Here is a 14,315-nt window from a genome sequence, read left to right on the forward strand (position 1 = left end):
CCGCTGACAGGCTCAATGTAAATAATAAATGAGGACTGCCTGGAGATCAAGAGCCACTCAAGGAACTAATGACTAAAGTTGGCACTAGCAGAACCCTTGTAAGGTGGCTGATAACCAGACCAGCAGGAGATGGGGAACGATGCCTGATGCCCAAGGATCAAGAAGAATGGTTACCTAACCAGAGACGAATGGACCGATATGGGAGAGACACCAAACAGTCCAAAAGCATGAAGTTGGCCAGCATGATCCTGTCAGAAACCATGAATCAGACTGAGACAGAAGTACAGTTAATCGCACTTGTTTAATAATAATTAAAAGATAAACCGAGTAAGCGTAGTCAATACATAGCCAGAGTTCAGTAACCAGATTGGGTAGTCAGCCAATGCCAATGTCAGAGAGCCAGAGATCAACGTAGTAGTACAGCAAGCGGGATCAGGAGCCAGAAGGGACGTCAGCCGAGCAAGTCTTCAACAGAAACGCAGGAGAAAGTCTCTGAGATGTGACCAAAGGCGAAGGCAGAGATGAAGTGAGCTGGACGGCTTTAAGTAGGCAGGACTGACGAGCAGATCATCAACAGCTGAGACACTGTGGAGAGAAAGGAGCTGGCAATTAGCCGACAGCTGAGCGGCCAGCTCAGAGAAGGAAGGGCTGAGCCCAGCCCTGACAGTACCACCTCCTCAACGACCCCTCCTCCCTCTGAGGATCACCAGGCTTGATGGGAAAACATCTATGGAAATCACGGAGGGGGGCAGGGGCATGTACGTCTGAGGATGAGACCCAAGAGCGTTCCTCCGGACGGTACCCCTTCCAATGCACCAGGTACTGTATGTGCCCACGGAACCTACGGGAGTCAACAATGGATTGTATTTCATACTCCTCATGGTTCTCAACCTGTATAGGGTGAGGACGTGGCACCGATGTGGTAAAGCTGTTGCAGACCAAAGGTTTCAATAAGGAGACATGAAACACATTAGAGATGCGCATATTAGGAGGAAGGTCCAATGCATAAGCCACTGGGTTAATCCTGCAAAGGATACGGAAAAGCCCAATAAACCGAGGTGCGAACTTCAAATAAGGAACACGAAGTTGGAGGTTGAGAGATGACAGCCATACCCTGTCCCCAACCTGGTAGGAAGGCGCAGGCAGGCGTCTGCGGTCAGCATGGAGTCTGTACCTATCATTAGCATGTCGCAAAGCCTCCTGGACTTGTGCCCAAGTGGAACAAAGACCACGGAGATCCTCCTCTAATGCAGGAATACTCTGCGGAACAAACGAGGAAGGCAACACAGAAGATTGGAAACCATAGTTCGCCGTAAACGGGGACAAACGGGAAGCTGAATTCAAGGCACTATTGTGAGCAACCTCCGCCCACGGTAAGAGGTCTGATCAGTTGTTATGATGATCAGAAATATATCAACGTAGGAATTGCTCCAAGGACTGATTGACTCGTTCTGCGGCCCCATTAGACTGCGGGCAGAGGAGAAAGCAAGCTGAATACCCAACTGTGCACAAAAGGCTTGCCAGAACCGGGACACAAACTGACTACCCCTGTCTGAGACAATCACCTTGGGTAGCCCATGTAAGCAGAAGATCTCCCGAGCAAAAATAGAAGCCAGTTCCTTAGAAGTAGGCAACTTCTTGAGTGGAATACAATGCAACATTTTCGAGAACCGGTCAACCACCATAAGGATAACTGTGTTGCCCTGGGAGTCGGGTAACTCCACAATGAAATCCATAGACAGGTGGGTCCAGGGCCTCTCTCCATTGGGTATGGGTTGTAGGAGGCCCACTGGAAGGTGTCGTGGAGTCTTACTCTGAGCACACACGGAACAGGTAGCTACGAAGGCGGTTACATCAGCATGTAGACTAGGCCACCAGAATTGTTGGGAAATGGCCCAAAAGAGTTGATTCTACCCAGGGTGGCCAGCAGCCTTGGGAGAATGGTAAGTCTGGAGCATGGCAGTACGGAGACTCTCGGGAACAAAGCAGCGGTCACAAGGTTTCTCAGGAGGAGCATCGACCTGAGCAGCAATAATTTTGTCACCCAAAGGAGAAGTAAGACTGGTGTGAACCGCAGCCAGAATAAGATCAGGAGGAATCACAGGAACCGGAACGGACTGCATCTTGGAAGTGGAAGAAAACTGTTGTGACAAGGCATCAGCCCTTACATTCTTAGTACTGGGTAAGAATAAGACAATGTAATTAAAACTTGACAAGAAAAGAGCCCATCGCGCACCTTCTGGGAGAGAGGCGCTTAGCCTCAGACAAGAATGTGAGATTCTTATGGCCAGTAAGAATGAGAACCGGCACAGTGGTACCTTCAAGGAGATGTCTCCATTCTTTCAGTGCTAAAACGATTGCCAACAGCTCTCTGTCACCAATTTTGTAATTGCACTCTGCCAGTGACAATTTCTTGGAAAAGTAGCCACACGGATGCATAGAGCACTCAGAGTTAGGACATTGAGACAGAAGGGAGCCAACTCCACTCTCTGAAGCATCAACTTCTAGGATAAAAGGCGACGTAGAATCAGGGTGTGCTAAAACTGCCGGAGCGTTACAAAGGCCAAAAGGCGTTACGAGATACTCATAATGACCTGATCTGGTATTAAACGCAGTTTTCCACTCGTTGCCCTCCTTAACCACTTCCCGACCGCCGCACGACTATATACGTCCTGAGTTTGAACGGGGATATCGTTGTTATGGCAGCAGCTAGCTGCCATAACCACGGTATCCCCGTTTTCGTGCGGCGGCCGGCTTTCAGATAAAAGTGGTCCCTGCGGCGGATTCGCCGCGAGATCACTTTTATCGGTGGCGGGAGAGGGGCCCCCCCCTCCCGCCGCGATCCGGTGCCCTCCGCCGCTTACCGGAGCCGTCGGTATCGGCGGAGGCAATCGCGTCCTCTGCCGTTGTGTGTCAGGAGATGAGTGAGGCCAAGATGGCGCTCACTCGTCTCCAAGATACTGCTGGGCGGAAGCGACGTCAAAACGTCACTTCCGTCCACGCCTCTTAAAGGCATATTTTTTCAAATGTCATTTTTCTAAATGACTTTTTTTTTTTTTTTTTTATTGCATTTTAGTGTAAATATGAGATCTGAGGTCTCATATTTAAGAGGTCCTGCCATGCTTTTTTCTATTACAAGGGATGTTTACATTCCTTGTAATAGGAATAAAAGTGACACAATTTTTTTTTTTTTTTTAAACAGTGTAAAAATAAATAAAATATTTTAAAATAAATAATAAAAAAAAAAATTTTTAAAACCCCCCTGTCCCGACGAGCTCGCGCGCAGAAGCGAAAGCATACGCGAGTAGCGCCCGCATATGAAAACGGTGGTTAAACCACACATGTGAGGTATCACAGCGACCGGTAGAGCGAGAGCAATAATTCTAGCCCTAGACCTCCTCTGTAGCGCAAAATATGCAACCTGTAGAATTTTTTAAACGTCGCCTATGGAGATTTTTGAGGGTAAAAGTTTGACGCCATTCCACGAGCGGGCGCAATTTTCAAGCATGACATGTTGGGTATCAATTTACTTGGCGTAACATTATATTTCACAATATTAAAAAAAATTGGGATAACTTTACTGTTGTTTTATTTTTTTATTCAAAAAAGTGAATTTTTTCCAAAAAAAGTGCGCTTATAAGACCGCTGCGCAAATACGGTGCAAAAAAAAGTATTGCAATGACCGCCATTGTATTCTCTAGGGTGTTAGAAGAAAAACCATATATAATGTTTGGGGGTTCTAAGTAATTTTCTAGCAGAAAAACCTGTTTTAAACATGTAAACACCTAAAATCCAAAACGAGGCTGGTCCTTAAGTGGTTAATCCTGACGAGATTGTATGCCCCTCTTAAATCAAGCTTCGTGTAAACAGTTGCTCCCTTGGGGTGGTCAAATAACTCCGTAATCAACGGAATGGGATAGGCATTCTTAATCGTGAAACGAATGAGACCCCTATAATCGATACAAGGTCTCAGTTCACCACTCTTCTTCTTCACAAAAAAGGAACCAGCACCAGCAAGAGACGAGGATTTGCGGATGAAACCACGAGAAAGTGCGTCTGCAACATACTCCGCCATGGCCTTATCCTTCAAGACCGACAAAGGTTAAACCCAGCCACGAGGGGGTATGGCACCAGGTTGAAGGTCAATTGCGCAATCATACAACCGGTGTGGAGGCAAAGTACCGGCTTGACCTTTGTCAAAGACATCGCTAAAATTGCAGTACTCCTCCGGCAGGCAGGAAAGTGAAGAGGTGCACAGGACCTTGGCTACCTTCTGGAAGCATCTCTCACTGCACTGTGGCGACAGAACCTCAGCACGGAGGCAATCAAAAGAAGGGTTGTGCCTCTGTAACCAAGGATAACCAATGACCAGCGGAAACTTAGGTAAGGAAATAACTTGGAATTGGATTATCTCGTGGTGAAGGGCCCCTACTGCCATGGACAACGGAACCGTCTCATGAGTCACATGGACAAGCTATAGAGGTCTCCCGTCAAGAGCCTCAATGGCAAGTGGAGTGTCACGCAGCTGCAGAGGAATCGAGTGCTTCGATACAAAGGCAGCATCAATGAACAGGCCTGCAGCCCCAGAGTCGATCAGAGCCTGAATCTCGATGGATGACTCAGCCCAAGACAGGGTAACCAAAACCAGGGGCTTATCTTTCTGGGAAACTGGAGATGAAACAATGCCACCTAAGGTCTGTCCGTGACAGGACCTCAAGGTTCGGGCGTTCCCGGGACGGGTAGGACAAGACTTCAAAAAGTGACCTGCCTGGCCACAATAAAGGCACAATCTCTCCCTCCTCATCTGCAGAGAGACGCGTGAAGCCCAAGTGCATGGGTTTATCTTCACAGACCGACTCGGTACCAGGAGGCATGGGAGGTGAGGGAGGCAAGGGTGGGACTGCAAAGCTCGGAGACAAATGTACAGGAGGCTTGCGCCAGCGCTCCTTAAAAGAGAGTCTTTCTCTGAGTCTGAAGTCAATGAAGATGGCAAATGTGATCAACCTCTACAGCTCAGTGGGTATATCTCGGGCTGCTATCTCATCCTTGATGTTATCTGAGAGACCATGAGAGAAGGCAGCCACGAGGGCCCCATTGTTCCAAGCAACCTCTGCTGCCTTGGCAGCATGGCGTAATCGGCAACAGTTCTCGTACTCTGATGGACATGAGGCTCTTGGCAGCAGAAGCGGAGCGTGCAGGAATGTCAAATACCCTTTTAAAGGAAGCCGCAAATTCTGGGTAACTCAGGACCACAGGTTTTTGCATCTCCCATAGAGGGTTTGCCCAGGCCAAGGCTCTCTCAGAAAGCAAAGATATCACAAAACCTACTTTGCTTCTGTCCGTGGGAAACGCCTGGGGCAGCATCTCAAAGTATATCTCAACCTGGTTGAGAAACCCTCTGCATTGAACTGGATCGCCCCCAAATCGCTGGGGAAGCGGAGAGGTAATACTCGAGGCGGGTGCCTGCACAGAGACTGGAGCAGCAGCAGGGACGGCCTGCAACACAGGTTGTACCGGAGCAGCCATAGTGGAAGATTCCAGGTGAGCTATGTGACTCAGGAGCATTTGTAACGTCAAGGCAAACTGATCCATTCGGTGATCCTGGTCATCCAATCTGGAAAAAATATTACCAACAAGTGGACTGACTGCATCCTCTGAATTCAAGGCCTTCGCCTACTGTCAGAAACCATGAATCAGACCGAGACAGAAGTACAGTTAATCACACTTGTTTAATAATAATTAAAAGGTAAACAGAGTAAGCGTAGTCAATACATAGCCAGAATTCAGTAACCAGATCGGGTAGTCAGCCAATGCCAGAGAGCCAGAGATCAACGTAGTAGTACAGCAAGCAGGATCAGGAGCCAGAAGGGACATCAGCCGAGCAAGTCTTTCACAGGAACGCAGGAGAAAGTCTCTGAGATGTGACCAAAGGCAAAGGCAGAGATGAAGTGAGCTGGACGGCTTTAAGTAGGCAGGACTGACGAGCAGATCATCAACAGCTGAGACACTGTGGAGAGAAAGGAGCTGGCAATTAGCCGACAGCTGAGCGACCAGCTCAGAGAAGGAAGGGCTGAGCCCAGCCCTGACAGATCCAACCAGAAGAGTGGAGCAAACAGCAACTCTCTGAGAGGAACAGACACTTAATTTGAACTGTGATAAATAGGAAGAGTGGGAATTTCCTCATAAAAACCTATTGACTATGTCCCTGGAGAAGGAAAGCCAGAACCAGTCTAATGAAATAAGGTCCTAAGCCCTAGCTCACCTAATCCCATAAGGGCTAAGGAGACCAAAAACGACATGTCTATAAGGGCTGCCAAAACAGACATTCACTTTTTAAGCATAACAGCTATCAGGGAAGAAACCTGGGCATGGCTTAGGTCAAAAAACACCTCCAAGGAGTGTGAAAACCCAGGGAAAAGGTTCAATTGGTCAGCCTGACCAATAGGAAGAGGTAAATAGTAAATTCCCTAAAAGGGGTGATAGAAAATGAGAGGCTGACCTTCTCATTGCAAGATGGCAAGGTAGACTGCAAACTGACATTTTTAAATGCCAATTTAACACACCCATCAGCAAGGAATCGACCTTGGGGTGAAGACCTAAGAAAAAAACTTGTTGAAAATCCTACTCACTGTGGAACTCAATGAGTCACAGGCCTAGAGCAGCTCCTTAATAGTTAGATCCCTTAATGTATCAGGGTCAGTGGAGCGAGAAGACCTATCAGGACGCCACTCTGTATAAATGTATTACTCTGCGTATCACTCTGCCTGTTTTGCATTTGAGCCTTTGAACAAGTCAGCAGTATACACTCATTTCCTGATTATTTTATGAACCTTGTTTAACCTCTTGCCGACCAACTGCCGTCATTATACTGCGGCAGGTCGGCTCTCCTGTACAAACCGCCGTAGGTGTTAGTCGGTCTGTGCGGGGATTCTAGCGCGCACGCGCGCACGGTGGGAGCGTGCCTGCGGGTCCCGCGGACTCGATGCCCGCCGGCGACCCGTGATCGCACTGTACAGAGGCAGAACGAGGAACTGCCTATGTAAACAAGGCAATTTTCCGTTCTGCCTAGTGACATGTCAGCGATCTTTTGTTCCCAGTCATTGGGAACAGCGTTCTCTGTCATGTCCTAGGTAGCCCATCCCCCCTACAGTTAGAGAGAACACAGTTAACCCCTTAATCGCCCCCTGGTGTTAACACCTTCCCTGCCAGTGACATGTATACAGTAATTAGTGGCTATTTTTAACTCTGATCGTTGTATAAATGTCACTGGTCCCAAAAAAGTGTCAAAAGTGTCCGATCTGTCCGCCGCAATCCCGCTAAAAATCGCAGATTGCCATTACTAGTAAAAAAAAAAATAATAATAATAAAAATGCCATAAATCTATTCCCTATTTTTTAGACACTATAACTTTTGCGCAAACCAATCAATACACGCTTATTGAGATTTTTTTTTTACCAAAAATATGTAGAAGAATACATATTGGCCTAAACTGATGAAGACATTTGTTTTTTGTTTTTTTAAATTTGGGGGATATTTATTATAGCAAAAAGGAAAAAATATTGTTATTAAATTACTTCATGGGGGAAATCCTATCCTTGATACATTTATGACATAAGGATATGGCCAATAGAGTAAAGTAGAACCAGAGTAAGGAAGTTCACCAGAAAGTGTGGGAAACAAACAGCCAAGATCTGGTGCACAAATCCCATGGAGTCACTGGACCATTCCCTGCTACAAGAAACTAGCTTGCAAAGCATACAGATTGCTCAGGAAATCATAAAAGTGTTACAAAAACCCAAGACCCTACATTCACTATATCTGGTCTCCCACAGAACACAGAACATGGAAATGCAATTATTTTAGTAAATATAAACTGCTAAATACCTTTTCTCATCAGCAGTATATAGCAGCCTTGTGACTTCTATCAGAGTCCAGACGAGCACTGGTTAAAGCTTGTAGGAGGAATTTTCATTCACCTCTGACTGTTCTATGAGGCCACTGTCCTGACCCTTTGTCTGGACAGTGCTGATTGACCCTGTGCTGATCACATGCACTCTCCCAACAGAAAGAAAAAAAACCTCTCTAGCAATACACACCAAACTGAGCATGTGCAGAGTGCCCCTAAGGCTCTGTACTATCAGGAGATGTATTAGGGACTATGGAAGAAGGGGAGGATCAGAGAAGACAGGATCAAACAGCCTTTTTCCACAATGAGCAGGATTAACCCCTTAGGTTCCACAGTGATTATAACAAGCATGCTTTACTCCATATACAGACTTATTTTACTGTTGTGGGTTTAGTAACACTTTAAGCCTCCCTCCGGCATCCTTGAATAGCACCTAGGTGCCTGGACCACTTCTCATTGTCTAAAAGAAGACATTTGGGAAGCTGACCTTTGAAAAGAACAGAGTGGTCATGAGTGGAGTACAAGGCTGTGTCCAAGTCATAATCCAAACTACCTTTCTCGTGAAAGCAAGATCCCCTGTTTATCCTCGATGGTAGAGGCACTGTCCAGGTAATGATCCCATGTTGTAGGGAGTACCATCTTTTGGCACTACAGAATGCAGATCAGGAGATGAAGGTTCTCCAAAGACATGACCTTCCAGAAAAAAAAAAAAGAAAAACAACCTTCACTAATCCCATACAACTGAACCTCCGAGTCAGAAACAACCTGTTTCTTGTGGGATGGCAGTTTTGCCTACCTAGAAACTTTATCCACAAAAGCAGACAGAAGCTCTGAAGTAAGCAGGGAAGAGACTGGAGTAAGAGAAGTGCCTTTGATGAGGATGCCTCCTCAATCTAGAATCCTCCTGCAACTGCTAAAAGGTGTAACCTTCTGATCAAGAGGAAAAAAATATGAGGGCGAGGAAGCTGTAGAGTCTTCTAAAGCAGAACCAAGCTGGTTGGAGCTGCCTGCAGTCGATAAAGAGAATCCCATGTCATTGACTGCTGATACAACATCCAGCCAAAACTCTAAGGCATTTTGACCTACAGGTAGGCATTGTCCACTAGACCCCACATTCACCATGATCTGTATGTGAGGTCGCTTGAGAATCCAACCATATGGATACAATGTAACATAATGTGGATGCGATGAAGCAGAAGACACTGAGACAAATTCTGTGCAATTAAGGTGCAGGGACAAGGCTGGAGAACTAAAGCACAAAAGAGTTTGATTAGCAAACTCTGTGCAACATGGCTGACCATGAGAGTCAGAGGGTCCTTCTAGGAATAAACAGGGATCATAGATCTGATGGATCCTCTGTAAAGCTGCTGGTATTATATAAGGAATGGGTGAGACCTCGTGAGCTGCCAAAAGACTATAAACTACCGTGAACTAAAAACTGAAAAAGCTGCCTGCACTTCCCACACTTCCCCACAATGTGAAAAAACAAATGTATAAAAATGTGCCACGCTACTCCTAACCAACAATCAATACAACCTAAGCTGTAAAATAATCTGGATGATATGTGTAACATAAAACATTGAATTACAAAATAATCCAATCATAATATAAAGTGCTCGTAAAATAATAATCCAATCATAATGTAAAGTGCTGGTGCTCCGTGAATCACACACAGTCCATAATGATATAATGATATAAATATAATCAACACAGTCCAAGGTGTCTTCATGCAATGTGCACTCCTCCCCCTTCAGTTGTACCCTCACCTTAAGGGCTTAGAAAATAAGCCAAAAGATATTTTCAGCAGATGTCCTGGACCATCCTTCTATCTCCTATAAGTATACTGGCTGCTGTGTGCTGGTACTTCTCCCTGGTCACCTCCTGCTCCTGGTAATAGCCCAGCTTTAAGAGGATACCAGTTTTCTCCTGGTCACTTCCAATAAGCCTCCTCGCATATGCCACATAGGAAGAATGATAGAGGCATACAATAGTGTGATACCGTCTAAAAAATGTTTAATCTTAAAAAACTCAAAGTTCATACAACTCACATTTACATAGTAACAGAATGCTTCTAAAGTGCTGTAATGCTGTGGTGGTGAGGGGTTTCGTCACAAATCTCATGACTTCCCAGTAATCCCAGTGAGTAATCCCAGAGGAAGTCATGAGATTTGTGATGAAACCGGTAGGAGGAGCCTGATTGTCTGACGTGTGGGAAGCAGGAAGTGATCTGGAGAGGAGGCAGAGGATAGACTGAACGGCACAGCAGCCAGTATACTTATAGGAGATAGAAGGATGGTCCAGGATATCTGCTGAAAACATCTTTTGGCTTATTTTCCAAGCCCTTAAGGTGAGGGTACAACTGAAGGGGGAGGAGTGCACATTGCATGAAGACACCTTATCACTTTATATGGACTTTGTTGATTATATTTATATCATTATGGACTGTGTGTGATTCACAGAGCACGAGCACTTTACATTATGATTGGATTATTATTTTACGAGCACTTTATATTATGATTGGATTATTTTGTAATTCACTGTTTTATGTTACACATATCATCCAGATTATTTTACAGCTTAGGTTGTATTGATTGTTGGTTAGGAGTAGCGCGGCACATTTTTATACATTTGCTGGTATTATATGTCCAAAAGGTTAGAAACATTCACTCTGTTAGGGGGAACCTAGAAATTCTAAAAGACAAGATACACACGAGCGCACAAGGACTGCCAATTGTCCCCTTCACTTGAAAAAATGGAGGCACACCTTTATGCTAATGAAGTTTTCCCCGAGTGTTTAGCAAACTTTTTGCCCCTGATCTTGCAGGTGGCTGGAGAACAAGGTTTGGAAGCCTTGGGAGTACCTACTGCAGAAGTAGGAGATATAAAGAAAGTGAGCTTAACTGACCTTTCCCTAGATTTCTTGCACTGAGGCAGGTGGATGCTCTAGCCTCCAGCAATCTCCTCGAACATGAAGAGTAGGTCCAAAGAGATGTCATCCCTAGAGGATCGAGTGAATTTGGCATTCCTTGAATGCAGTGTCTGCATTCCAGCCTGTTAACTAGAATGCTCTGTGTATTTGCATGGACAATAGGCCCTTACAAGAGACAGCCTGAGATGCTTCCAGGAGGACATGACAGCTAAGCATAAAGTCCCAGGTATCTGCTTCACACTTGCGATCAGTAAAAGATCCACTGCCACAGAAAATAGATCCCTTTTGAGGGGTTTAGCTCATTCTTCCACTTCTTGGCAAAATGATGTCACAGCCTGAATAGGACAAAAAAAATCAAGCCCACTGGCAAGACCTTAAAGAGGAATTTTAACTGATTGTATATAGAATCTTTGAATGTGAGGATGACTTCTGCTGACCTAGTGGTTTCACTTCTAAGGTGGGTCACTAGTAGATTCACAGTGGGTATAAATTACGGTTTAGCAAAATCCCTCCCACATAGAAACAACTCCAATAAATGCTCAGGGTGTGCCCAGGACCCACCAAGGTGCTTCCAATTGTATAAATGAACACCTCAAAGAGTGGATGTAATGGGAAGGCCTTTACAGCTGTAAGAGCTCTGAAAGACCTGAGATTGGAGATAATGGGTTGATCCTCTAAACGCAGGGTAGAGTGTGAGCTGGGGTCACCCTTTGGAGTAGGACCATACCCTCTGTGTCTAGATACAGGCATGATGCGGTAAGGCAACTAAGCTCAGGGTATGAGGCAAGGCCTCAGGTACTCACAAAATCCAGACAGCTGGCAGCCAGTGAGGGCTGGATGGACAATGGTCACTGTAGGTGGGCAGAAGAACAGAGCAGAGATTGGAGTTCCATGTAGCTCTTTGCAAAGCATGAACAGCAGCTGTGAGATTCTACCTCACATTTGTTAGCACTCTGTCCCTCAGAGTTAACCTCATCTGCAAAGACACCAGCATAGAGCAGGAATTTAAAAGGCGTTCATTGGTCCAAATGATAAGGTGGCTCCTGGTGCTCAGCCCAATCAGCCTAGGCAAAAGGCACTTTCAGGGTAGCCCCATTGCATCCAGTTCAGCAGTGCTCCAGATAGCTTCAATTGTAGAAACCAACTGAAGCAGTGATGTAGTGAAGAATCTTGAATAAAGAAAAAATGCTAGCAAAAAAATGGTTAAACTTTTCCTAGAAGAGCTTTTGAAAGATATCCTCCTAGGACACTAGCAAAACCTGGATGCATGGCAGTTGTAGGAAGGGTTATCCTGGGCAGGCCTACAATTTTTTAAATTGATATATGTGCACTAAACAATCATATATAGATTGTTGTATAGCATGCGCCATCTTTTCCTTTACCCTATTGAAAATTATTTAGAGGAAGATTTTAAATTGTTTTAAGTGAAATTAATAATTGCTATTGTCGTCTTACAATTTTGGGGGAACCATTTCAAGTCAGCAAAACTCAAGAACACAAGCAAAGACACAATTAAAACGTTTGTGCTAATAATCCTCTCTGCTATCTACTCTACCTTGCAAATGAGTGTAGAAGATTTGTTCCTACGTGTAGCACTAACACTCGATCTTGAAAAAACTCGAAAAATGAGAAGCCCCATCTCTAAACTGATGAGTTATCAATTTAGGTACATCAGAAAAGTCAATTAGAAAAGGTGGTCATGTGCATCTTGTTTTAACTTACTTTTCCTTGATAAGGCAAGCCTGGCTTGAACTGTTTGCGAGTATCCTTGCTATATTTGATATCGATTAACTGTTTTTGGACTAGGGTGGTGTCATCAAAAGTAACCTGCTTGCTGCCATCTACAGCTGTTACAGTGGCCCAAATGTTGACTGTCCCTCGAAAATGCTCTGAGAAATCTACTGGCATCATATCTTTGGCACAGATGTCAAACATTCCTGATCCATAAATCTGCAGTACAGAAAAGAATCACAATGTAAATATTTATCTATGCGACACAAAATTCAACTGCAATTACTAGGTGTTTCAGAACAAAAGACTCCTTGGGGTATTCTCAAAAGACTCCTTAGGGGTATCCAAGAATTTTTTGCCATCCCAACCTTTAAAAAACTGGCACTTTACTGGTCAGAAATATTGTGCATTTACAAAGGGTACCTCCACATATCTATCTTGTGCAGGGAGAATCCTCTAAACCTCCCTGCTCACCAGAAATCTCTGTAAGCACAGCATCTATGTGCAGATGTCTAATAGAATAGATTTAAAATTTATTTATATTTTGCTGTGTTTGTCTTACATGTTCTTGCTTATTGTACATAATGTGTGTTGAAAAACAGTAAACACATGTGGTCTCTAATGTGCATTCTGCTGCAGTAAAATTCATGCGTTTTCTGTAACATACTGCAGCACAAAGATAAAAACAGACCTGATTGGTTTGTGTGATAGTTCCATGGTTGCTGTCATCTCCCTGTAGTAACTAATGTATTACACCACTGGTAAATGCAGCCTAGCCCCTCTAGGGTAGCCATAAGAGAATGTAACTCAGGCCCCATCTAGCCACAGGCCCCATGTGCGTTCTTCAAAGCTTTTAATCCCAACACAGTCACCGATTTCAGCAAACCTATACTAAACCAAAGCAAAAATGAGTTTGTATTTTTTGGATTGTCTTAAAAGTGGTTGTAAACCTCAGGCATGAAATATGAACAAAGCATTTCCCTCTATAGCCGTGATGGTGAACTTTGGCACCCCAGATGTTTTGGAACTACATTTACCATGATGCTCATGCACTCTGCAGTGTAGTTGAGCATCATGGGGAATGTAGTTCCAAAACATCTGGGGTGCCAAGGTTCGCCATCACTGTCTATAGTGTGTCTCAATTAAGAGCACTAAGTGTCATTTTTGTCTGCTGCTTCTTTCCTCTGCTATCAGCATGAGTCACTTCTGACAAGTTTTCCTGACACCAAGAGAAAAAAGGTGACAGGGGAGGGAGCTCCAGCATACAGCTTGTGATTGACATCCTCAGCTCTGTTCCCATGTGATTAAGGGGGGCGTAACTTCCCTCCAATCAGCTCTCACTCAGAGCTCTCCCCTCTGAGCTCTGCAGAGTGTAACTTCAGCCCCCCGTCCCGTTTTACTTTAATGTGTATATGGGAGGGTTTACAACCACTTTAAGCCCTTATACACACTAGTAAGCTAAAAACTGCTGTAAAAACGCCAGACAAACGTGTTTTTGCTGGTGTTTAGCAGGGTTTAGCCTAGTGTGTAAGCTACGTTTAGTAGCTGCAGTGTTAAGCAGCAGGGCTGCCAGCGTCCTTAACAACCAGTGAATAGCTGGTTGTTAAAGAGCGGGCAAGGAAGCCAGCCACTGCATCCTTATCAACGGATGAGTCATCAGCTGTCAGCGGGCTTCCCCGCTGACAAATAAACGGAAAAAAAACCCATTGCAATAAAAAAAGGGTGGAAAAAAAAAAGGCGTGGGGGCCC

General features: G+C 44.8%; 1 protein-coding gene across 2 annotated transcripts in view; it reads right to left on the reverse strand.

Annotated features, from left to right (window-relative positions):
- Positions 1–14,315, reverse strand: part of CPAMD8 (C3 and PZP like alpha-2-macroglobulin domain containing 8) — a 424,223-nt gene that overhangs the window by 260,119 nt on the left and 149,789 nt on the right. For both annotated transcript variants that reach the window (XM_073592930.1, XM_073592923.1), the window contains exon 11: positions 12,558–12,785. In XM_073592930.1, the coding sequence (XP_073449031.1) occupies positions 12,558–12,785 (228 nt within the window). The remainder of the gene's footprint in view (positions 1–12,557; positions 12,786–14,315) is intronic.

Source organism: Aquarana catesbeiana, linkage group LG01, assembly GCF_042186555.1.
Source record: "Aquarana catesbeiana isolate 2022-GZ linkage group LG01, ASM4218655v1, whole genome shotgun sequence".
NCBI classification, from domain to species: Eukaryota; Metazoa; Chordata; class Amphibia; order Anura; family Ranidae; genus Aquarana; species Aquarana catesbeiana.